The 25226-nt window shown below is 38.3% G+C and overlaps 1 protein-coding gene across 10 annotated transcripts in view; it reads right to left on the bottom strand.

Moving 5' to 3' along the window:
• COBLL1 (cordon-bleu WH2 repeat protein like 1) overlaps positions 1-24772 on the bottom strand; it is a 159452-nt gene extending 134680 nt beyond the window's left edge. For 2 of the 10 annotated variants that reach the window (XM_055291937.2, XM_063609447.1), the window contains exons 1-2: positions 24549-24772; positions 23746-23836 (exon numbers count right to left, since the gene is read on the bottom strand). In XM_055291937.2, the coding sequence (XP_055147912.1) occupies positions 23746-23836; positions 24549-24636 (179 nt within the window). In that variant the 5' untranslated portion in view covers positions 24637-24772. Of the gene's footprint in view, positions 1-19975; positions 20080-23099; positions 23114-23745; positions 24431-24548 lie in introns of those variants that run through there. The other 8 variants (XM_055291936.2, XM_055291938.2, XM_063609446.1 and 5 more) reach the window with 6 other exon arrangements.
• Positions 24773-25226: the final 454 nt, after the last annotated feature.

Genomic DNA, 25226 nt, shown 5'->3' with positions numbered 1-25226 from the left:
AAAGGTCAGGAAAAGCTTAGCAAAAGCTAGCCAGGGAGTCAGAACCCAGCTAAATGAACTGAAGTTAAGTCAGGACTCCAGTGAGGTTATACGCAAACATCCATAGGCTCAGTGGGGAACACTGTAGAATCTGGAACATGAATGATGAGAACTCACTGAGCAACAGCGTTGCAGGTAGCAAGAATAACTCATAGCCACAGCCACTGGTGGAAGAGGCTTTGTCTGGATTAACCAACCAACTTTTGAACCCGCAGTTGAAAGCCTTCAGGGCTGAGAAAGACTGAATAGAACCCAAACTAAAATTGGGATGTATGAACGTGTACTTGTAATATGAAAGTTTTCCTGAACTTCTAACCTAAATTCCCTTATCTGAGTGTAATGGTATATATTTAAAAAAAAAGAGAAGTACTTAGAACAACAGAGATAAAAATACTGTTTATCTAAAAATAAGATAAATATTAAACAAAAGTCTCCAGTCAACCACAGTATCTGAAGAACTTGCACAGTTTCACCTGTAGCCTCACCTGCCAAGCCTGTACGTTCTCCTCACCCTATGTTACTCCTCAATCTCCAACATTTATGCATCATTTAGAATATCTCTTCCTTGTCTGGCTTGGCAACTCCCATTATATCCTTCACTATCACTCTAAGACCCCAGTGGCCTCAGGCAGAACTAATCACTGAATGAGTTCCTACAGTATATTCTACATACCTCTCCTGGGATAGGATCTACTTATTCTTCAAGGTCAGCACAACAGTTCCCCCTTCTAGGAAGGGAAGCCACCTGGCGGCTTCTACAGCCATGCTTGTTTTTCCTTTATTACTGGCCTTGCCATAAGTAATATCATATCAGTGGGCTATTTCTACCTCCCAATTATAAACTGCTCATGAGCCACATCTAAAGGCTGATCATCCTTTTAAGCTCACTTAGCTCAGTTTCTGGCATAATTTATCAATATGTTGAATAAATTACATCATTTAATTTTTCCAGTTTCTCAATCACAAATAAGGCTTTGTGTATTTACTTTCTCATATTAATCTTTACCAAATGAAGATATCAATCCTTATTCCACTGGAATACATACATACATGTATATACATATATACGTGTATACTGTGTATACACGTATATACTGTATACACACACATATGTATATACACGTATATATGTATACACACACATATGTATATACACGTATATATGTATACACACACATATGTATATACACGTATATATGTACACACATATATTTATATACATGTATATATGTATACACATATATGTATATACACGTATATGTATATATATGTATATACACACACATATGCATGTACATATACATATATGTATATATACATACATGCATATACATATATCCATATATACACATATGGATATATGTATATGTACATGCATGTGTGCGTGTACATACATGTACATGTGTGCACATGCATATGTGTGTGTGTACATACATGTACATGTATGCACATATGCATATTTACAATGTATACATGTAAACATATACTATATACATCATATGTTTACATGTATATATACTATATATGTATATATGTAAACATATATATGTATACATAGATATATATAATTTTTTTTCGAGATCTTGCTGTGTCTCTCAGTGCTGTGGTGCAATCATAGTTCACTGCAGCCTTGACCTACCGGGCTCAAACAATCCTTCCAACCTCAGCCTACTAAGTAGCTGAGACTACAGGTGTATGCCACCAAGCCCGGCTTCCTTTTTTTTTTTTTTTGGTAGAGACAGTGTTTCATCATGTTATCCAGACTGATCTTGAACTCGTGGCCTCAAGGGATCCTCCTGCCTCAGCCTCTCAAAGTGCTGGGACTACAGGTGTGGGCCACCGTGCCTGGCCTGTTTTCTGTCAAATATTTAATCTACCATAAACTTAAAGTAATATTTTAAAGGCTTATAAAGTGTAAGCATTTCCTTCCCAGAAAAGGGAAAATAAGCAGAATTGTCTCTATAATAATAATCAAACTAAAATGCTAAAAATGTTCACATAAACAAAGCTGCATAACAAATGATAAAACTAGCAAAATATTTAGAACATAGGTCATAAAGCATCAATAACTTTTACATATTAAGAGCTTTTATAAAGTCAACAAGGGAAGAACACATATATAAACATAAGAGATAAAGCATAGGAAGTGAATTTATAAGGGAAAAATTAAAATTAAATATTGTAAGAGTTTCTCAAACATTATGAATATTTTAAGAGTTTGTCAAATACCTAAAAAATACAAACTTAAAATAATCAGATATTTACTCTGATCATATTGGAAACCACCAAAATCTGACAACATAAAAAAAAATTTTTTTAATCAAACTGAAAAATTAGAAAATGCAACGAAAGCTCAGAGATGTCAGGAAATGTGCCAAAGTGTCAAATATAAAGTGAATTTCAGATAGGGAAAGAAACAATTGTTCAGAAACTTGTGTTTCTACTGTTTATAATCTTGGGTCCAGGTTTTCACTGACTTTCATTTAAAATATGCCCTTAGCTTTAAAAGCTGGGAGATTTTAAAAATGTGTTTTTATTTAGTTATTTCCACGGGGTAAAAAAGAACATCTAGTTTTTTTGCCACTGTTTTGTTTTTTTGTTTTGTTTTTATTTGTTTGTTTTTGAGACAGAGTCTCACTCTGTTGCCCGGGCTAGAGTGCAATGGCGCCATCTTGGTTCACTGCAACCTCTGCCCCCTGGGTTCAAGCAATTCTCATGCCTCAGCCTCCCAAATAGCTGGAATTACAGGCACCTGCCACCATACCCGGCTTTTTTTTTTTTTTTTTTAATTTTTAGTAGAGATGGGGTTTCGTCATGTTGGCCAGGCTGGTCTTGAACTCCTGAACTCAGGTGATCTGCCTGCCTTGGCCTCCCAAAGTGCTGGGATTACAGGTGTGGGTCACCGTGCCCAGCCACCACTGGGTTTTTTAACTTCATAACTCTAAAATCTTTCTCTATTCAGAACAGTTTATTGGAGTGAACAAAATGCTGTCATTTCCTTACCCCCACTTTTTTTTTGAGACAAGGTCTCACTCTGTTGCCCAGGCTAGTATGCAGTAGAAGAATCACATCTCACTTCAGCCTCTACCTCTCGGGCTAAATTGATTCTTCCACCTCAGCCTCCTGAGTAGCTGGGACTACAAGAAAATGTCACCACACCTGGCTAATTTTCTGTATTTGTTATAGATTTGGGGTTTTGCCATGTTGCCCAGGTTGGTCTTGAAATCCTGGGCTTCGGTGATCTGCCCACCTTGGCCTCCCAAAGTGCTGGGATTACAGGCATGAGTCACCGCGCCAGGCCTGCTGTTAATTTCATAAAATACACAAGTACTGTCAGGAAACAATAACATTTTACAAATCTTTAAAATTATCTAGTTCTCTGAAATAACAAAATAGTAATGTATTCACACTGTTCAGCTAGCTTCAGTAAGAATACCTGCATTTATCAGAAAACACACAAGTTCAAAATGTGAGCACACTCTAGTGGGCTACCCTCTTGCATGATCACACCTTCTTCCTCCATGACTTTGAGGTTCTCACCAATTTTCAGCAGTTTGTGAGCAGTGGTAACCTGGTTAGGATTCCTTAAATAAGAAAAAGTGCAACTGTGTGCTTTATGATTAAAATAATAATCTGCCTTGTTTCAGAAATGACATGGACAATTTTTTTTTTTTTTTTTTTTTGAGAGGGAGTCTCGCTCTGTCACCCCGACTGGAGTGCAGTGGCATGATCTTGGCTCAATGCAACCTCCGCCTCCCAGGTTCAAGCGATTCTCCTGCCTCAGCCTCCCAAGTAGCTGGGATTACAGGCATGCACCACCACGCCCAGCTAATTTTTTTTATTTTTAGTAGAGATGGGGTTTCGCCATGTTGGCCAGGATGGTCTCAATCTCCTGACCTCATGATCCACTCACCTCGGCCTCCCAAAGTACTGGGATTACAGGCGTGAGCCACTGTGCCCAGCCATGGACAATTTTTAATTAGATGAGTATCCATGTCGAAATGAATGTGACCTGACATGAAAATGGCACCACAAAGCTCAAAGAACTTTGAGAAAGAACACCTTCACACAAATGCCATCCCACTCTCCACACGCAAGGGAATTTGTGCTGTCAAGAGAACTAACTTCGTCAAAAACACAGAAAGGAAATGCATAACCTATTCAAGACACGTATTATCAACAATCTTACACATTGTTTATAATGTAAAGGGACTATTTCTAGTTTACAGATGTGGAGATGTGGAAATTATGTGATTACTGGAAGACAGCATAGTGAGTGTTCCCAGTCTGTATATAAGAGATAAAACCCAAGCCATAGATATGGGAGGAACAAAATTAAAACTATCTTCTTACACAAGAGGACTGTCTTACAGGCTCAGAGACAAGGCCTTTTCATTAGGAACCATCGCCAACAATAAAGTTTAGGGAAGGAACATATTTGGCTAGTTGGTTATTTTATTTCCTACAGGAAAAGGGAATTATTATAATATACACATTGTGTGCTCACTATCTCTGCATCTTACCTAGTAGAACCTTTTCTAATGATTAAGGGCTGGAAAACCTGCTTACCAAGAATCCCATTGCATGAATTCATGAGTTACAAAACTACCTTATTTATATTTGGAAAACAGTGATCCTAAACCAAGTATCCACTACTAACTTACTGAATAGAAACTGAGAGTGGTGAGCTTAAACCAATCTTGTTAACTTTTCCTATGGCTGATGTCCAAAAACATTAATAACTTAGCTACAGACATTTAATCACTAAATGAAAATCATGGTCCATAACGTTTATTACTTTGTCAATATTTCATGGCTTTACATATAAATGCTTCCAATTAATGCCCATGAGCCTATGCAATAGCTAAGTAATCCTCAATTTCAGATGGAAAACAAAAACACAGAGTCAAAGACATTTATTTGTCCAAAATCTCGTAACTGTTCAATGTCTGAGCCAAGATTCAACCACAAGTCTCCCTAAAATGACACACCAGTGTCCCTTGGACTATTTCCAGTGTCTCCTAATTGTCACTTCTAAGTCACACGTTTAAGGCAACAAAGGTGACTGCTAGAGTCTGGTCATATGAAGAATAACCTCCCCTGTTGTCTGATGTCAAACTGGCAGCTTTGCCCCCGTATCTGCTGAGCTGGGGGCCCTGGGAGCCCCAGGCAGGGAAGGGATCGACCAAAACCAACCACCTCTTGCTGCCTCAGCAATGGTCCTCATATGCCCTCTGGGTTGTTGGCTATTCCCTTTGGCATCTCACTGGCCCTTGCAATCCACTGCCCCTGACGAAGGTAGTATTCTCCAAGTCTCGCCATTAATTATCTCAAGCTGGGAAGGTCAGGTTTGAAACTTGGCTCTGGTCAAGAGAAGTCAATGTTAACTTCCCAAAGTCTAATGAGATGAACTAATCTCAGGGAAAATTTCAATATAGGTAGAGAGAAGGTATATACATGTTTACATGCTCCATAGTCATGTAAGCTCTCTGAAAAGATTTATTGTTATTATTTTAGAGACAGAGTCTCATCCTGTTGCCCAGGCTGGAGTGCAGTGGTGCAGTCTCAGCTTACTTGCAACCTCCACCTCCTGGGTTCAAGCGATTCTCATGCCTCAGCCTCCCAAGTACTAGGATTACAGGCATGCACCACCACACCTGGCTAATTTTTGTATTTTTAGGACAGACAGAATTTTGCCATGTTGGCCAGGCTGGTGAAAGTTTTCTTAAGAGATCTTATGAACCAAACATAAATTCATCCAAGGAACAACAAGAAAAAGTATTTGAAATTGCATAGTAAGTGGCATTTCAGAGATTTGGACTTTCCTTATTTTAAAACAGTGAGAGTATTGTTTACACTGCACTGGAGGTTGTTCAAAGATGTGTATTTTTAATATGATTCAATCATGTTTTCATTACAAGCAGTTATATTACTCCATAAGTATAATTTCCATGTACTGTATAGTAATATTTTCAATACAATTGGCTGCTAGTGCCCAGCACAGTATCCGACACATTGTTTATTTAACAAATACTTATTGAAAATCAACAAACTGTTGATTCAAGACTTCTTGTTCTTCTTAGAATGAGTTATTGATTAAATGGCTTCAAACCCAGTCCTCTACAACTAATCTAACTCTCCTTGTTAAATCGATCCCTGTCCACAGGACCAGTTTCTTCACCCTTCAAGGAGACTGCAAACTTTCAAACCTCTTACCCTCCTTCACCACAGCAAAGATTAATAACCGGAACTCCTCATGTGTCCAGGCTTCTCCAGTACAGCCTGGGGAGCACCCAGGCTATACTTGAATAATTCCATACCTCTGAACCAAGTGTGTAATTACACACGCAGACACCTAACTTACCAACCCATTCTCATAGATGACGTCTCGTTTTTTCCCCTAAGAATGTCCCTTCTCTGGCTTGTCTCTCCCATGATGGCCAATCACAGGGGATCTTACACATCTTATACAGATTTCTTAAGAATTTGTGATGGCTTTTGCAGTTTCTAGCTGTGTAACAATCCCTGTGGTTGGTTTCCTCACCTGCAGGATCTGTAACCTTTCAGTTCGGGAATCACCTTCACCCAAATGGAAAACTTTCACATCTAACGATTTCATTGGAAACTGCAGAAATGTTCAACAGGTGAAAGGTTGAAAAAAAATGCAGAACATACATACACACAGGGTTTGCTATGCAAATATTTCAAAACACATTTTTAAATGAGTTTCAAATAATTGAAATAGCCTATAATATAATCCTGAAGAAAAAGGAATATATAAATAGTATACATAGTTAAAAGCCTAAATGCTTATTAAAAAGTCTAGGGCCGGGTGCAGTGGCTCGTGCCTGTAATCTCAGCACTTTGGGAGGCCGAGGCGGGTGGATCACCTGAGGTCAGGAGTTCGAGACCAGCCTGATCAACATGGAGAAACCCTGTCTCTATTAAAAATACAAAATTAGCTGGGCGTGGTGGTGCATGCCTGTAATCCCAGCACTTGGGAGGCTGAGACAGGAGAATTGCTTGAACCCGGGAGGTGGAGGTTGTAGTGAGCCAAGATCACGCCATTGTACTCCAGCCTGGGCAACAGAGTGAGATTCCATCCAAGAAAAAAAAAAGTCTAGAAGGATGCAATCTATCCACAGCATTATCTAAAATATATTTGAAAAAAGAATAATTTCAAGACATTTATTTCTGATAAATAAATTGGGAAAGTGTTACTTATTAAGTTTCCATTTTGAAAGTCCATTATGCATGTTCACATATTAAAATCTCTGGGAAAGCCTGGAGAGAAGAAAACAGTTTAACAGTTGTAACTTTTTAACTTTTTAAAATCTACACTTTCCCAAAGTTATGTGACCATGGGAGTTGTTTTTACAGAAAGCATGTTAAATTATAAATCAGAATACACCTTTAAAAAGGCTGAAATGCAAGTCAATTGTGTTATTTATCTCTAGGTGGCTTGCAAAATTATTTTTCTTTACATATTCCTATTGCTTTCAAACATTCTGTGACAAGCATGTTTACTTTGTAATCGGAAAAAAATATTTAAAATACAAAAAAAAAGTGTTCAGTCCCATTTAAGATCACTCTTGCTATTACTTATCTTACTGGCTTTGTCAGTAAAGCCAGTCTACAAGTTGTCTATAAGTTGTCAAAAAGCAAAGTGGTCAAGCAAATAGATTCCAAATGACATCTGGATTCCAGGCTCATATCTACCACTGCCTGGCCACATGACCCCAGAAAAGTTATACCTTAAGCTGCAGTTTCCTCTTCTGTACAATCTGGATAACATCTACATCTACTGGATGTGGGCTGGATGTGACCATTAAATATAGCAAAATGTCACGCATTTAGCACAGGACCTGGTGAATCATAAATGCTCATTACTTGTAGAACCAGAGTCCTGCAAGCCACTGGTCACTGTTCTTAAATTACTGTGACCCTGATACTTTTAATTAGTGGAAACTTGAATAAATTTACAAATATTCATTCAATCTCTCAAGCAATTAAGGCTCCATATTATTTTATATACTACTTGTGAAACATATTTATTATAAGGTAAATTTACCAGGAGCACTCTGATGCTTAAGAAACTTTCCAAGTGCAGAGTTTATGCATGGTTATAATTTATTCTACCTGAAAATTTCCATTTAGTTTACTTAGGAAAAAACAGATCTTAATTATGTTGAGATTTTGATAGCAGCCAATTGCATTGAAAATATTGCTGTACAGTACATGGAAATTATAGAACAAAATCACTTTCTTCTTACATCAAAACTTAACCTGCAAGAAAATTTTTTGAAGTTTCTATATTACAACGAGTGAATCCAGAAAAAAATACAAATCAATAAATCTATTTGACTGTATTTACTCTATTATAAGCTTTTAGTCAAGGGTGTGTGAGGCTAATTTTCAGACTATGCCATCATGCTGCCACCATAGCTGAAAGAGTTACAGCTTTAAACAACCTGAAACAAATGCCACCCACTCTTATCCCCTGTACTAAGTGAGGTGGTCACAGTCATCCTGAGAGATGGAGGAGTCAGAAGTTATAGATTCCTGTTGCTCTTTTCAATAACTGAAGTCAGCTTCTTGACAGTTTTACAGCATTTGTGGTAAAGTATAATACCTCAATTTCTTGTTACAGGAGGTAGGAAATCTGATTTTAATCCATGTTTAAAAAAAGTATATTTAATATATGATAAACTGTGATTAGGATGGGTGTCTCAAGTTCCTACCTCCTCTTTGAGTAATGATGCTCATGTAAGACTTCACCACAGAAAATTTTCAGTCACTGCATATCAGTCTTAACAAAAATCAAAGAAATGCAGTTAGAGTTACTTTCATCTTACATAAGAGAAAAGTGAAATATTAAGAGGTAAGGCAATTCCAAGAATGGTGAAGCGAGGAAAGAATCAGAATTACAATCACCTTGGTAGCATATTCCTAATCTCAGCGGGGGCATTTTTCTCCTCTAAAAGGGAATGTGATTTTCATTAAGATTAGTACACATTTTGCATTTAATGTGCCAAGAACAAGTTCCCTGCATCTGGCACAAGAAGTTTCACAGCAGACTTATGAACTTTCTAACCAACTTCATCGTCCACTTCCTGGGAGAGGCAAATGAGAACAGGGAGTGTACTGTCCTTCACTGGTTTCAAAATAGTACAATAATGATACCCACATCACAATCGCCTGTTTTCTAGCAATGTAGATAATATTTAAGATTTCACAAACATAAGCCAAATGCCTGGCATACAGTGGTATTATTTTCACCCTTTCATTCTATATTACTATCCTCTTCCACAGTGGAAGGAACTGTGGGTCAGAGAGGGGAAACAAAGTGCCTAAGCCAGCAAGTGGCAGAGCACAGACTGAGGTCCAGGTCCTGTCTCCAAGCTCACTCTACAGTAGCTGCCTGCCAAGTGCTATCTGACTTCTTGCTGGACCAGTTTTTTTTGAAACCAAAACTAATGCTGTTAAATGCCAGAGTGCCAAGTGCACTGTTTCATTGCATCAAACAACTGTAAGGCAGCTGGCAGAGTTAAATGTAGAGTATTAGGCTTACTTAAAATGTTTTATGGAATACCTGATCCCATTAAATGATCGTTTCTTTAAAATTTTTTGTCTTTGTTTTCTTTTTTCTTTTTTTTTTTGTTTTGTTTTTGTGGGTTTTTTGTTTTTTGTTTGTTTGTTTGAGACAAAATCTCGCTCTATCACCCAGGCTAGAGTGCAGTGGCATGATTTCAGCTCACTGCAACCTCCACCTCCCAGGTTCAAGAGATTCTCGCTCCACAGCCTCCAGAGTAGCTGAGATTACAGGCATGCACTACCACGCCTGGCTATTTTGCATTTTTAATAGAGACGGGGATTCCCCATGTTAGCCAGGCTGGTCTTGAACTCCTGACTCAAGTGATCCACCCACCTTGGCCTCCCAAAGTGCTGGGACTGCAGGCATAAGCCATCATGCCCGGCCCGTTTCTTTAAGGTTTTTTTTCATGGTAAATTCTGGCTTAGAATTTCATCTTATTTGGGAATAATGTAAAATGTTGATTTGTTGCCAAAACATTTATTTTTTAAAAAAGGACAGATCTGATTTCTATATAATATTTGCAGTTTTGTAACCATTTTGAAGAGTAACACTCAAAAAACACCGGGAAGAAAGAATAAAAGAATACTCATACTTGTTTTTCTTTCCTATGTGCCCACATGACAACTGGATTTCTTGCATTTCTGAGACCTCTAAATTCTCATCTTTTCTTTCATGAGCTGGAAGAAAACACCCACCATTATTTGGTCTTTTTCTTCAGCTCATTATTGTTCACATCAAAAGACTAATGTCCTCTACCAACTGAAGTCTGGAATCAAAATAGCAAGGCAATTGACAATTTAGATTTCAGGGTGTTGACATAAATGAGTATGAATTCTTATGTACTAATTAGTCATACAATTAATGACTATTTCACTCTCAAACATACAACATGTTCTGTAAATAAAATAGCACTCTGCTGTAATTACTCAAATGGGGATATTTAGGTTGTAAAAAATATACCCTTTATGTCTTGTTAAACAACCTTGCCAATGATGGACAAAGTTTTTGTCTTCTCTAGATATAAAATGAAAATGTTATTCAGAATTTTCAGTTATATAGTAATCTTAATGAAATGCACATTTCTTTCAAAAATACTATGGCAGGGAATAATCCTAAATGAGAAGCTCAAACCAACAATGGAATTTTATAATAGAATGCTGAGAGGTATAAAAGAGTAATTTTAATGGTGTGGCATTTAATGGTGTCTTAATAACAATTCGTTGGTTAATGGCTATAAAAATGAATATTAAATACTCGGTTCAATACTCCGCATAACTGAGTTCCTATCGTTCCAATAGACAAGTAATTTGTCTCCATCTCCAACACTGACTTTTTGCTTGAGTTCACACAAACTCAAATACCACCTATCCAATAACTGATCATTGTTTCTAGGTATATGTGGAAATGATATTAAACCCTGCAAGTTAAACAAAAGAAGGAATAAAGAATATGGCCTTTTCCTTTTAGGGTTTCACAACAAATTGTAAACTGCATAAAGGTTATGAAAATGACAACTCAATAGCAAAGGGTGAGTGAGGGGAATAAACCTAAATATCCATCAATAGAAGACTGGCTATATAAATTAAAATTCATCCCTACAAAGATCTAATACATAGCTAGAAAAAAAATAAAGCTATTTATGTAATAAAATGGAATAATTACAAAGTAGATTGTTAAGTAAAAAAGCAATGTATGAAGCAGCACTCACTGTGTATAAAAAGGGGAGAAACTATATACATACACACACTTGCTCAAGAATATAAGGACATGCACTAACCATACAGTAGCCACTACGCACATCAGGCTCTTGAGCAACTGAGACGTGGCTAGTGTGACTAAGAAACTGACATTTTAATGGAATTAATTTACATTTCAAATCTGACTTGGTATAAGATTTTTTTTGTTAAAGACAACTTTATTGTTTTGAAAGACTTATAGAATCATATAACCATGTGTCATGTAATATGTTACTTACATTAATTTTTTAAATGTGGCTCCTAAAATATTTAAAGTTGCATTTGTGGCTTATATTTCCATTGGACAGTGCTAGTTAAGAACGCTACCAGGATTCAAAAGAACTCATAACACTGATTGCCTCTGTGAAGGAAGTGGGTGACAGGAGCCAAGATGCTAGAAGGAGATGTCTCACCGTTTTGTCATTTTTCTCTTTTGCTTTTTGTGACATTTGAATATGTTGCCTATTAGAAAAATAATAAATAAATAACATGACCCATAAATACCACTGTAAAGAACTGTCATTGGCACAACCATCAATTTAATTTTGGATGAAATATTTTCCCCCACAATCAGATATGGTACTTTGGAAGGGGTTATATATAGTCTTTGGCAGAAAACACTTCATAATAACCTAAGATCACAGATGTGTCCCACAAACAGTATCTGAGTTACAAAGTGAATACAAGTGATCACAGCCTTCAAACTGCTTGTTTAGTGGCAATACAGTCCAGCATTAACACAGCTGCCTCTTCTTCTACCATCAGAAACTGTTCTGCTTTTATTTTCCCACTCACTAAATATATTTCGCTTGTTTTGTTCATTCATCTTCATCCACATCCCCAGATAAAAACACAATTATTCTTACATTTCCATTTAGCAAAGCATGCATCTACTTAGCTAACTAAAGCAAAAAAATAAAAATAAAATTCTCCCCTTGAAGAGAACTCCATGAAATTTAATTTTTTTCCATGAAGCAGTAGTGTAAATACATAAGCAGATCACACAGGGCAAAGGGAAAAGAAGGAAATATATATCACATATACAACTGAAAAATAATATATTTAAATACAAATGAAATATCAAATTGTATATGAACGGGGTATTACCCCAAATCTCCCAGATTTTCCAGTTTTATTTTGAATATAAATACTTTAAAATTTTTTTCTTGAGATAGCCAATTATAGAGCTTCAGATGCATATACAATGAAAACTATTTAATTAGCAGTGTCAAATTTAAGAAGCTGGCTGGTTCTCTAAGGTTTAAGAATAAAGGCAAATCCTAAATGGTCTCCTCCTTTTCTTGCACTCCTTCCACTTCCATGAGAATGTTTGACATAGGTCCATATTGGTGTAACATAGATCCACATTCTGAAAAAAAGAGAGTCCTAGGGCCACGGTGATAATTGGTAAAAACCATCCACAGTTCAGCCACTGAGTGGCAACTAAGCAGAGACGAGTTCCTCAGTAAAAGTAGTAGCAAAAGATGCTGACCATGGAATTAAATCATTTCACTGTACTACTCACTCCCTGCTTCCTAAACTGTATTTCTTGGTGCCCCAAGGCTATTCCTTTAATACCATTGGTATTTGTGGTACCTTTGTGTTCAAACCCTTTCAAATATCCATGGGATGCCAGAAACTCGGTCTCTACCTTACCTATGCTTTACAGTAATATACGGAAACTGTGAATGTCCCAAATCCAAGACATTTAAATCCCCCATTGCTGTCAACAAAAAAGAATGGATTTGGGTGATCAAAAATTATAGTAAATATTCAAAATCCTCAGATAATTTTTAGAACTGCCACTAATTCAAACATGCATAACCTTAGTGTCCTAAATGATACACAAAAAATGAAAATCTCAAAGTGTTGCACCCCACATATATATATGAATCTTGAATTTGATTACAAAGCTATAAAAATTCCCCTAAATTTAAGATTATACTACTTATAACCGTGTAACTAAATTAGTGTTGGAAATATACTTCTAGATTTCACAAGAATACCAGCACAAAATTCTGGACTATGTTTTCTTAGCGTCATCTAAGAGTGAATTTACTACATATTTCTAAATAGAATCACAGACATACAGTATGAATTACTCTTGAATATTGTTCGTTTCAGATCAGATTGTATTTCAAAATGATGTATGGTAAAGTGAAGTAAACTAGAAGATGGAATAGATTCTATATATAAAATTCATCCCAATTCAAATGTGAGAGGAAAAATGAGTATATTTCCTCTTTTCAGAGTACTAGCATTAAATATTTTTCATTCAATCGAAGTCAAATCTCACTTTCCTAATGGGAGGAACAAAGTTCGTAGGTAATAGTCACAATAAAGCTTACCCACTTTCAGAGAAAGAAGAAACTGAAAAGACTGATATCATAGGATCACAAACATTTAAAATTTTGTTTTATTTTTGGCAGGGCACAGTGGCTCATGCCTGTAATCCCAGCATTTTGGGAGGACAAGGCGGGTGGATCACCCAAGGTCAGGAGTTTGAGATTAGCCTGGCCAACATGTGAAACACCATCTCTACTAAAAATACAAAAATTAGCCAGGCCTGGTGGCGCATGCCTGTAGTCCCAGCCACTCGGGAGGCTGAGACAGGAGAATCACCTGAACCTGAGAGGCAGAGGTTACAGTGAACTGAGATCAAGCCACTGCACTTCAGCCTGGGCAACAGAGTGAGACTCTGTCTCAAAAAATAATAATAAAAATAAAAATAAATTTTAACATTTAAAATTTTATTAAATTTTATTTTGAATTTTATTTAAATTATCTAGTAGGGATCATTTAAATTTTACTTACCTTGTAGAAATCGTTTAAATTTTATAAAATTTAAACGATTTCTACAAGGTAAGTAAAATTTAAATAAAATTAAATTTTATAATTTATAAATAAATTTTATTTATTTATAATTTATAAATAAATAAAATTTAAACATTCTTTTCACCTGCTGATGTTTTTTTCTACCACTTTCAGCTTTGCTTTCCTGAAGCACAGAAAAAATATTTTTTTTTGCTTTAAGTTAAAGCACCTAGCTGCTATCTGGAAATGGGGAACAACACATTTTATGTCGGAGCAAGAGACAGGAAGAACCCACTCCCACAGTGTGGCAGGACAGTTTGCTCAGGAGTTTGCCACCAATAACTGAATCACGGATACCTGAGAATTATGGGAGCTGCCATAGACCAGGAAATACAGATATTGTCCTGTAAGACAGTGACCCTGTCTCTTTCCTAATTCTGTTAAAGCAGTGATACAGCAAGTGACTATCAGGCATAAAAAAAAAAAAAAAGAGAAAGAGTTGCTCTACCCTCAGACACTTCCATTTTGTGTGTAACTTGCATTCATCTTAGCACAAAGAAGAAAATGAATTCAATGACTCCTGTAATTATCTTGATTACGGTTAACTGGCCTAGAAACTGTGGCACATCCTATCAGGTCTGGGAATGGTAGGATAGTAGTCATTTTCCCGTTTAGCAGCTCAATTTCCTGTTTTTCCAGCACATCTCAATCAATACACAACTGTAGTAGCTATTAAAACTTTGGCTTCAGCCCCCGCTACTCCCCTTGGGCTCATCTAATACTTCCTCGCTTCCATTTCTCCAGAAATAGTACGTGTGCATGTGCATGAAGGCAGATTTGAGAGATGGAATCCTCAAGGACTGTCGATAAATGTCTCACCTAGATTTGAGCATCTTAACTCAACTTCCTTACAAATATATGTTGTTGTAATTACAGAAGCTATGATGTAAAGCTTTACTTTAGGCTATAAGGTAAAATGGTGTATTTAATTTTTAAAATATACCAGAATGCCTACCAATTACTTGGTGTTAATCCCTCAAATTAATCACACTGAGAAACAATGTAATTTTTCTAATGATTAATATTATTTTAAAGACATATTCTGATGCCTTAGCATTCAATCCTATGTAAAGTCAACCTACACATCATATTTTAAAATATCAGATTTTATAAGTACAGCCATATTTTGAACCCAAACTACTATAACTCAGCTTCTTATTCAACCACATTTCAGAGGCTTGCTTCTGAAACACTTTGGCTATTTTCAAATATGTGGTATTTTTACACCTTTATGTCCAAAGGAATTTTCTACAACTCTGACGTCATTACAAAAGAAAACCTCTGTCCTATTAAACCACATTTTTAAAAAATAATAATTGTTTATATTACTCCTAAAGCTCTGATTTCAACTGAGGAATTAAAAACTACAAATGGCCCAACAAATGGCCGGGCGCGGTGGCTCACACCTGTAATCCCAGCACTTTGACAGGCCGAGGCGGGCGGATCACCTGAGGATGGGAGTTTCAGACCAGCCTGACCAACAAGGAGAAACCCCGTCTCTACTAAAAATATAAAATTAGCTGGGTATGGTGGCGCATGCCTGTAATCCCAGCTACTCCAGAGGTTGAGGTAGGAGAATTGCTTGAAACCGGGAGACGGAGGTTGCGGTGAGCCGAGATCGCGCCATTGCACTCCAGCCTGGTCAACAAGAGTGAAACTCCATCTCAAAAAAAAAAAAAAAAAAAAAAACTACAAACCCGGCACGGTGGCTCATGCCTGTAATCCCAGCACTTTAGGAGGCTGAGGCGAGAGGATCTCTTGAGGCCAGGAGTTTGAGACCAGCTGGACAGTATCTCTCCAAAAAGTACAAAAATTAGCTGGGCATGGTGGCACATGCCTGTAATCCCAGCTACTCGGGAGGCTGAGGCGAGAGGATCACTTCAGCCCAGAAGGCAGAGGCTGCAATGAGCCGAGATTGTGCCACTGCACTCCAGCCTGGGCCACAGAGCAAGACCGTGTCTCAAAAATAAATAAATAAATAAATAGCTACAAGCTACAAATAGAAGTAAGTTTTCAACTTTCTATGAGTTGAGCTTAATAGGCCATTTCTCCTGCCTTTACATTCTTTCCTGCCTTCACATTGAGATGACAATTCCAATTAAAGCACTTCGCCAAAATGCTCCAAAATTCAACTCCACAGATTTCTTATAACCAAACAGTTTTAAAATATTTAAATGTATAAACAGTACAGTGAACTTAAATGAAATAAATTACCCATGCTCACTCTATCATTTTTCTAAAGACTAGCCAATCTTTGAGAATCTTTTCCAAAGGATTCATTCCTCAGATATGAAGTTTGTATGTAAAACTGAAGACGTTTGGCCTTTTATAAATAGTCATGGGAAACTTCTTTCTCTCATACTTTTAGTTTGTTTTCACTGTAGCAGATGGGGGAAAAAATTTAGCAAAGCAAAGTCATAAAAAAAGTCTCATAACAACTATCATACTAATATTAGAACACCAAAAGCTTCAGTATATGAGTATCTTGAACAACAGCAATAAAAATGCTTGCTGGAAATTATAAAGACATTTTGACTTTTAGACTCAAAATACTGGATAAGAACTCCTTCCACCTTTGGTCCATTTCCTCCTAGGCACATTTGTTTCTAAGTATCATCTTAATTATATCAGTCATTTTTTCTAAAGTTTCTCTGGCACAGAAGTCTGGAATTCTCTTGAAAATATATTCTAATATCTTATAAATGTTAAAAAGTCTAAAATGTTTGCCAACAGCCAAGTCTAGTCTTTATTTGAAAAAGGAATCAATCACCAATCTCCATTCTGCAAAATCCCCTAGTATAAGATATATTTCACTCCATGCAGATAACAATTTTGTTTTAACTGACATTTCAGTTCATACTTAGAAGTCTCCTGTATGCAATACATTTTTAATTAAACAATTACTAGTTTATTTACCGATCTTATAAATTAGGCCAGTGGGTCAGCAAACTTTGTCTGTATAGAGCCAGAGGGCAGATATTTTTAGCTTTGCAGGCCATATGGTCTTTATCTGGACTACTCAACTATAATGTGAAAGCGGTTGCAGGATAATATGCAAATGAGCATGGGTGGCTGTTTGCCAGTAAAACTCTATAAATACAGGTGGAGGATAACAGGTTAACATCCAGAATATATACAGAATTAAAACAAACAGATTGAAAAACAAAGGACTTGAACAGACATTTCTCCAAAGATGATTTACAAATGGCCAATGAAAAGGTACTCAAAATCACTACACATTAGGGAAACAGGAATCAAACATGCAGTAAGATACTACCACATGCCCATTAGGATAGCTGCTGCAGGGAAGGGGGCTCTATAACATAAAAGTTGGTGAAGAGAATTGGAACCTCATGTACTATTGGTGAGAATGTAAAATGGTACAACCACTGGAAAAAAAAACAAAAACAAACGAACAAACAAAAAACAGTATGGCAGTTCCTCAAAAAATAAATAAATAAAACTGCTATATGATCCAGCCTTTCTATTTCTAACAACATACCCAAAAGAACTGAAAGTAGGGTCTTCAAGAGGTATTTGTACACCCGTGTTCATAGCAACAGCACTATTCACAATAACTAAAATGTGAACACAACCCAAGTATCCACTGATGGACGAATAGATAAGCAAAATGTGGTCTATACATACAATGGAATATTATTCAGCTATAAAAAGAAATAAAGTACTGATATATACTACAACACGTATGACATTATGTGAAATAAGCCAGTCAAAAAAAGACAGACTTTGATCTCACTTGTAAGAGGTACCTAGAGTAGTCAAAATCATAGAGACAAAGTAGAATGGTGGTTTTCGGGGGCTGGAGAAAGTGGAATGGGGAACTTATTGTTTAATGGGTATAGGGTTTCAGTTTTGCCAGATGGAAGGAGTTATAATGATGGATGGTGGTGATGGTTCAACAATATGAATGTGCTTAACACCACTGAACCATGCAGTTAAAAATGGTTAAGATGGTAAATTTTATGCTATGCATATTTTACCACAATGGAGAAAAAGGGGGGAAAAAAGCAGGTAGACTTTTTTGACTTTTAGGACATAGTCTGCTGGACCATAGTTTGCTGACCCATAAGTTAGGCTGTTGCATTTTAAATTCTAAGCATAGACATAATGTTTTAAGGCAGTAACAAAGTACCATTTATACACTAACATCATGTTCATTTTATTACTACAGATACATATAATTTCTGTAGTGAAGTTCTTAAGATTAGAAGCCTATTTCCCAGTGCCTAGAAAAATATGTTTTATATAAAGTAAGGGTTCAGGAGTTTTTGACTGATTAATTAAAAGTAGTTGTCTTAATAACATGAAGTTTGGCATTTATTATATTAACACATCTGGCATTTCAGTACAAATATAAGGTCATAATATTGTTATTCAATATCCTCTAACTCATGTAGACATAATTGATGTTGAAGGGCAGGTATAGCATTTTTAATAAATAATTTCATTTTTGTTATTTGGTAACCAAAAATCCTACTTTTGAAATATTGTTATACATTTAATAACTGCCTAATATCAAAAAATAAGTATAGACTTTGTCATATGATGAAAAAACTGCCAGTTTACTATGAGTTAAATTACATCATACTATACATAGGAATATGTTACACATTACTTTGAAGACATAACCCAAATAATTAATCTCCTTTTAAATGCTAGACATTTTATATGCATTGAAATTTATAGTTTTTAAATATAAAATGTAAACATGATTTTAAAAAGAATCAGGATAATGTTTTTATAAGGCTACTTTAAATAAAAATCATTTTTAGCCATTCAGTATAATCCATGGTAGCAAACATAGCACCATGAAAAGCATAGGTTTGGAATCAGAGCTTGTTTCTAAAACTCTTCCATTCCTTAGAGTTGTATGACCTTCGATGTGTTAATTAAGCTCTCTGATCCTCAGTTTCATTCATTGTAAAATGAAGTTAATATACTTATTCAAAAAGAAGTAGCAAAAGCTTTAAAAATAGTAAAGCAGCTACATGGAATCTTTCAAAAGGCAAAATAATGCTAAAGTTACAATCTTGAGTTCCCTACAAATGATTAGTAACAGCCTCTATTCTCTTTTTGGCATCAGCTCTATGTCAGCTATTGATATCTACTTAATCAATGATTCTCAAATCTGGTCACACACTACAATCATCAGAGCAGCATTTTAAAACTAGCCATCCACTGGTCCCAGACCAAGAGAATTAAAATTAGAATGGGTGGGGGCGTGAGAGCCCAAGAATTAGTGTGAAAGTACCCAGATGACTCTCATGTTGAAACCTCAGAGAAGTCACTGAACTTCAAGTATTCAAGAACTCAGTTCATACAATCAGTGAAACTTTAGAACCAATAACGCTCCTCAACAAAAGCTTAAGAAAGCAACTGTTAAATCATTCTTTCATTTTTCGTATGCCTTCAATTAACTCCATAGCTCCAAAGATGCAAAATGAGAAAGAGAGCTTTTGTCCCCTCTGTACATTCCTGAAAATGTGCTTCAGAATCAAAATATTAAGATCCCTCAGAGCAAGATCAATTAAGCTTTTGACATTTAAATTTCAAAGGATTTTTTTTTTTAAAGCATATCTGGGCAAGTAAAGAACATAAGCACTAGTTCCAAAGATAAGCACCCAAGTTGATGTCAGCAATCATGTTGCTTTTTCTAAGTGATTAATGTCACTTTACTAAGTACTAATATAGAAAACTTAAATAAATTTACTAATTGGATATCCACGTTAGAGAAGGAAATCACTTTTGTCTATCACTCTCTTCTCCAATGCAGCATTTCAATTTTCCAACCAGTGTCTCCAACAGTGTTGCTCTCTGCAAAAAAAAAAAAACGCAAACCAACCTAGGATTTCCACTTCGTAGAAACAAATATAAAAATGATTTATCATTTTTCATCTAGATCACTATGGAAGTTAAACCAGCCAACTTTCACATACATATGAAAACATATATATATGAATTAGATAGGAGTATATATGTATATGTATAGTATACATAAAATATGTAAATATATTATATATGAATGTACATATTACATTTGAATATATATAAAGTTGCATGCAAACTTTTTTCTCAAAGGAAAACCGAAACTGTTGTGACTCAATGTCTTTTGACATCTAAACTCTTAGCCTCATAACAAATTCCAAAAAGAAGCCCATAAGATACAGAACAACAAATATAAAGTGGATACTGCTGCATGATACTAAGAAAGTGATCTAAAGCCAGGCACAGTGGCTTGTGACTGTAGTCTCAAGCTACGCAGGAGGCTAAGGTGGGAGGATCACTTGGGCCCAAGAGGTCAAGGTCAGCCTGGGCAACATAGCAAGACTCCATCCTGTCTCAAAAGAAAGGGATCTAATCTAGAATGATAAGGGATTAAAGCGGTACAATGGAGGCCAAAATGAAAGACATTCAAGATGACCACAGGATCAGACCCTTTTAAGGCAGGGACTTCACCAGCACAGACCCTACAGCAGCCACTATTTCTGTGCACCGTCGCTTCCACTGAAAAGAAAATGACACCCAACCCATATAATTCACAATGTTGTAGAATGCTAAATGCGAGTTAAATGTGTGAAGGCACCAAACAAACTTCAGACTATCCCTTTTGATGTTACAATTATTATTTAGAATGTTTCAAAGAAAAAGCAGCAGCTGAGAGGCCATAAAACAATTTTATTTTCCTAAAATAGTTATTCCCCGAATAGGCTAATTTATCATAGAATTAATAAAAGTGAAGATAAGGAGGATATCAACTACATTTTTCCTGAAATGTATTAAAATATTACAGAGTTAATGGTTAAATATAAGTTATCCGTTAAAATGTATAACGTTATGGTATGGTATATCATACCGTGGTCAAGAAAAGATTAAAAGCAATTAACAAAATGAACTAGGCACTTGGAGTTTTTCTTCTGGTTTTACTACTAATTTGCTGGGACTTCAACACACTCACTCAGTGTTTCTGAGCTTCAGATTCTCATCTATAAAATGTGGAGAACAACACTTGCTGCTGTGTTAAAATGACATGTTACAACAATGTAAAACTTTGAAAATTACAGAGGAATTCTTTCCAACAGTAATATACAAGGATAAAGACTAAACTAGGCTTCATTGTCTATCAAAGTAATGAGTTATGATATAATTAGTCAGTTTTATAGCAAGAAATTTATCTCCAAAACCTAACAATTATAACATATTAAGATTTCTGCCTGCCACCTCCCAAATACCCTTATCTAGGTATTTTTCCCCCAGTTTAAACCCTTTATATTCTGGGCTTTTGAGAAAGAACAGAAGCAATACTGAATATTAAATATTCAACAAATCTTATATGACAGGCATTCGGAATATGCCAAAGGACAAGTTAGACAAGTGAAAGAAGACAAATGAGGTAGAGAATTTGTTCATGTTGATATTTTTCAGGTAGTGATAACTTCTCTGAGAAGAATAATGTAAAGTAAAATGATAGGACTACTGTGTTATTTTAGATAAGGTGTTGACACATTTTCCCTACTTAAATTTGAAAAGGGGAGGGCAAAAGTCCTTTACAAATGTTTGACAAATTAGATAAAGCTCTTTTGTACTTTGTTTTTAAGCAAAGAACTTATCAGTTTAACCTTTAAATTCTCAAAAGGGGCTGGGCGCACTGGCTTATACTAGTAAACCCAACGCTTTGGGAAGCCAAGGTGAGAGGATTGCCTGAAGCCTGGGGTTTCGGATCAGCCTAGGCAACATAGCAAAACCTTGTCTCTACATTAAAATAAAATATCAAGAGTAAAGTCTGAAGGTTCTTACTATAGTTATGATTGCCAGCAAAAAGTGTTCTTCTTTTTCTTCAACACAGAGCCATCTGACCTCACCTATTTTACTTAAAAGTCTCCAGTGACTTCTGAACACCCATGGGTGTATTTTGTGAAAGCAGGTATGTTTTTCTTTCTTTTTTGTTTTTTAAAGTACCTTAACCTAATCCATTTCCAAATCCAATTTAATTCTATCTTATTTTGCAATCCCTGAATACTGAAATGTATCCTGACAGCTGTCTCATCGTCAATTCACATAATTCTGCAGCTCCACTTAGGAACCTTGCTTGTATGCTCAATATCTTTCTACCAATATATTTCTTTACTCATCCTAATGTGAGAATATATGTAAGGATATATGAAAATATTTAAGCAATGAAAAACCTGGGGAAAGAGAAGAAATGAAAGTCAACAGTGAAAGGAATATTTGCAGAAAGGAGAAAGTGAATTTGAGCAAAATGAAATAATTAATACACTACATGTTTCCTCTATGTAAAAATTATACTAAATATCTTTTAGATTAGTCATGTTGCTTTGAGACTTTTCCATGTTTCCTCTAGACAGCTGCCAATGTTCGCATGGTCTCTGATGAATAAACATGCTGTGACTTGCTTCTAAGGAAACGCCTGTCATGTTCCAGGGAAAAATGACTTCTACACTCTTAAATCAGGAAAACTGTACAAGTCTCATTCATTAGTGACAACGTCGATTTTTCCTTAACGTTTCTATTTCTGGAATGCTCGTATTCTCATTAGGGCATTTCTGCGTTCAGATTAACTAAGAAAATAAACTATGTTGGAGGAACACTTATGCTGGGGGGAAAAAAAGTTGTACTACATCAAACGAGTTTCCCACTTGAGAAACTCAACTACCACCCAGGTTACTCCTGAACTATTTACCAAGACCAAGGTTATTTTCAGGTTTTCTTCATCTCTTGCAGAACTACTTGTTCTCATTACTGTTTACTCAAACGCTTAGCAAGGTGACTATTAGCATATCTGGCAGGAAGACATGCCTCATTTAATATTAACTCACCATGTGACAGCCCCTTCCTCTCTTCTCAAACATGTGAGGATAAAAAGAAAAGTAGAGTTGTTTGCAATCTGATTTGCGCTGGGTTTTGGCACCAGCAATTGGCCACAGGCACACACACCCCCAATCAGAGGCGCGCACCCCGCTCGCTCCCGGAACTGTCATGCGGGCTGACAGCTGGCACACCCTCCTGTCGCCCTCCACCCGCCTGCAGAAAGCCCACTCCTTACAGTCACCTTGACATTGCTCACCTGCCTGGGCCTCAGCCCACGACCAAGGAAACTCTTGCCCTCCCTCCCCAGGAGCTCACTTACAGGTATCGTCCACCGCTCCCCCAGAGCCCAAACAAGGGTCCCTTTGTTACAATTTTTGCTCCCGGACTCCTCACCCAATTCCTGGCATTCAGCTGGCCTTCAGCAACCCAGGGCAGCCCTGGTAGGAAGGCAACCAACAACGACCCGAGCCCTCCGCCCGGGCGGCCTCCGAGAAGGCCGGGAGGAAGCAGCCTCCCCGGCCGCGTGGAGGACAGTCAGTGAGTCAGCCCGCCGGCAGGGCAGCGAGTTGCCAGCCAGGTGAAACGGCCGAGGCCTCGTTGTCCTCGCCGGCCTCGCCCTCCCCGGTAAGAGGCGGCGCGGCGCTCTGGGCTTACCCGGCTGCGGCGTCCTGCGGGCGCGGGGTTCGGCCGTCCATCGCCCTGCGGGGCGCTGCGCGGGCTCCAGCTCCCAGGCGGCGCGTCACTGCTGGGGTGGGAGAGGCCGGCGGGTCAGGGCGGGACGCACGCCTTCCCGAGGCCGGAGCGAAGCTGGCTGAGCGTCAAGAGCCCGCCCGAGCCGCCCCAGCCCCGGCCGGCCCGCCTCCCGGGTGCGCTTCCACCTGCGGACCTCGGCTCCCAGCCCGCGGGCGCCGCCGCAGTCGCTGCAAGGTCTAGCGAGCGCCCTGAGCACCGCGGAGGAGGCGGCGGCGCTGCAGCCCCCGCCCCGTGGGGTTTACTGGGTAGCCATTTGGCGCCTCTCGGGGAGGGAGAGGAGCTGCCGGGGCTGGAAGAGGAGGAGGAGCGGGGCCGGGCGCACGGGCACCGCTGCCACGCCGGCAGCGCACTCCCAGGCTCCTCCGGCCGAGTTTGCACAAACAAAACGCCCTAGGAAAACTTTTCCCGAAGAGAAGTTGGGAGGGCTGATCTCTTTTTTCCCACCCAAGGCTCCTACGTTCTTTTCCAAAGGAGACAGTAGCTCGCCTGTTCTCCCTCGCGGCTTCCTCTCCTACTCTTCCCTCCCCCGGCCCGCGCTCCTGCTGCTCGGCTTTCAAGCCAGGACTTGAATGGAGAAGCGGCAACCCCTGCGAGGCTCAGCCCAGCGCGGGCAGGGCAGACTCAGCGCCTCCCCTGTCCCGCGGGCGGGGTGCGGGCGCTGGCTGGGCGCTGGGGGCCTCGCTGGAGCCCGCTCTCTCACTCACCCTGCCCCATTTCCCTGCCCGGAGTCCAGGAGCTCGCCGCCGCGTCTGCAGCACGGCCGCCCAGAAGTGGGGACCAGCTCGGCGGCATCGAAGCGAGGGAAGCAGCGAGCCGGAGAAGGGAACGGGGCGGGGGTGGGCCGGGAGCGAGTTGGAATTTCCTTCCCCCAGGGCTTCGGGTCTTTGGGATCCGGCTGGGGAAGCTGAACCGAAAGGAAGCTCCCAGACGAGGTGTTCCCATTCCCACCGCTAGGGCTGCGCTTCGGGAAGGCTGGTGCCCCCGAGCCGGACAGGTGCGGGGGGGAAGGGAGGTTACCTGCCTTGCCAGGATCCGCGGGGAGGATTGGGGCCTCCGCGGAATGCGGACAGAAACTCACAGAGTGGGGCCTGCAGCTTGCCCTCCCTGGAGTCTGACCCTCGACGTCCAGGATTTTTTTTTTTAAATTTGTGTTTTTAACTTGACCTTTTAAGATTGCCATTCTTTTAAAAGTGCACCTGTGACACAGATCTAATTGGTGGCAGGTTTAAGCTTGCCCTGTCTTCAGAGGCATTTTTTTGTAAAAGCCTGTAACAGCTCTGACATGAGAACTGGACAACAGTATGTCTGATGACGGTCTATAAACTAAGAATTAAGTAATAGATTGTATTCACTTATTGGAAGTTTTACAAGGGTAAAGGAAT

Source organism: Symphalangus syndactylus, chromosome 9 (genome assembly GCF_028878055.3).
Source record: "Symphalangus syndactylus isolate Jambi chromosome 9, NHGRI_mSymSyn1-v2.1_pri, whole genome shotgun sequence".
Taxonomy (NCBI): Eukaryota; Metazoa; Chordata; class Mammalia; order Primates; family Hylobatidae; genus Symphalangus; species Symphalangus syndactylus.
The sequence above is the reverse complement of the archived record's forward strand: the minus strand, read 5'-3'. Positions and strand labels throughout refer to the sequence as shown.